The 624-nt window shown below is 55.6% G+C and overlaps 1 protein-coding gene across 1 annotated transcript in view; it reads left to right on the top strand.

Moving 5' to 3' along the window:
* LOC103774460 (electroneutral sodium bicarbonate exchanger 1-like) overlaps nucleotides 1–624 on the top strand; it is a 5,264-nt gene that overhangs the window by 2,387 nt on the left and 2,253 nt on the right. Inside the window, exons 8-9 of the mRNA XM_008941866.1 lie at nucleotides 8–24; nucleotides 369–457. Coding sequence (XP_008940114.1) covers nucleotides 8–24; nucleotides 369–457 — 106 coding nt within the window. The remainder of the gene's footprint in view (nucleotides 1–7; nucleotides 25–368; nucleotides 458–624) is intronic.

The following is a 624-nucleotide window of genomic DNA, read 5'->3' as shown; positions in this document are numbered from 1 at the left end:
GACGGAGGTTCCCATCCCAACAAGGTCCTAACAAGAAGCACAATTTCTTCCTTTTAACCCTGCCCACCCCCAACAAAACAACAGCCAACTCCATGCATCAGTTGGGTGTCCCAAGGGAAGGAGGCCAGTCTCTCCCCCCCGCAGCTCCTTGCCTTTGTTTCTCTCTTTCGTGCTGGAGCTGATGAACCCACTGGCCAGCTTCAAAGGAGGTGCGCCCCCAAATGAAACTTGGGATTGGTCTGGAGGAATTTCAAATTCATCACCAAGTCAGGGAGCCCACGTGTCCCTGCTGGGTTCTGCCGGGGGTTGCCCTGGGAGCTGTTGAGCAAGGCCACGTCCTTCAACCGCGTGTGGGTTTTCTTGCACAGGTTCCTGTTTGTATTGCTGGGACCAGAAGGAAAAGGCCGTCAGTACCACGAGATGGGCAGGTCCATGGCCACGCTCTTGATGGATGAGGTGCGATGAGAGAAAAGATCTCACCGGGTCCCTTTGGACTTGAAGTAAAAGGCTGTGGTGTGCCATGGTGGGCAGGGGGCTTGTGGACCAGTTGGTGGCAAGTCCCACCGTGGGCAGATCTTTCCACCTGGGGAAATGGTTCCTGCCATTTCCCGCAGGAAATCTGGG

The sequence above is a fragment of the Merops nubicus genome, unplaced genomic scaffold (genome assembly GCF_000691845.1).
Source record: "Merops nubicus isolate BGI_N331 unplaced genomic scaffold, ASM69184v1 scaffold25186, whole genome shotgun sequence".
NCBI classification, from domain to species: Eukaryota; Metazoa; Chordata; class Aves; order Coraciiformes; family Meropidae; genus Merops; species Merops nubicus.
The sequence above is the reverse complement of the archived record's forward strand: the minus strand, read 5'-3'. Positions and strand labels throughout refer to the sequence as shown.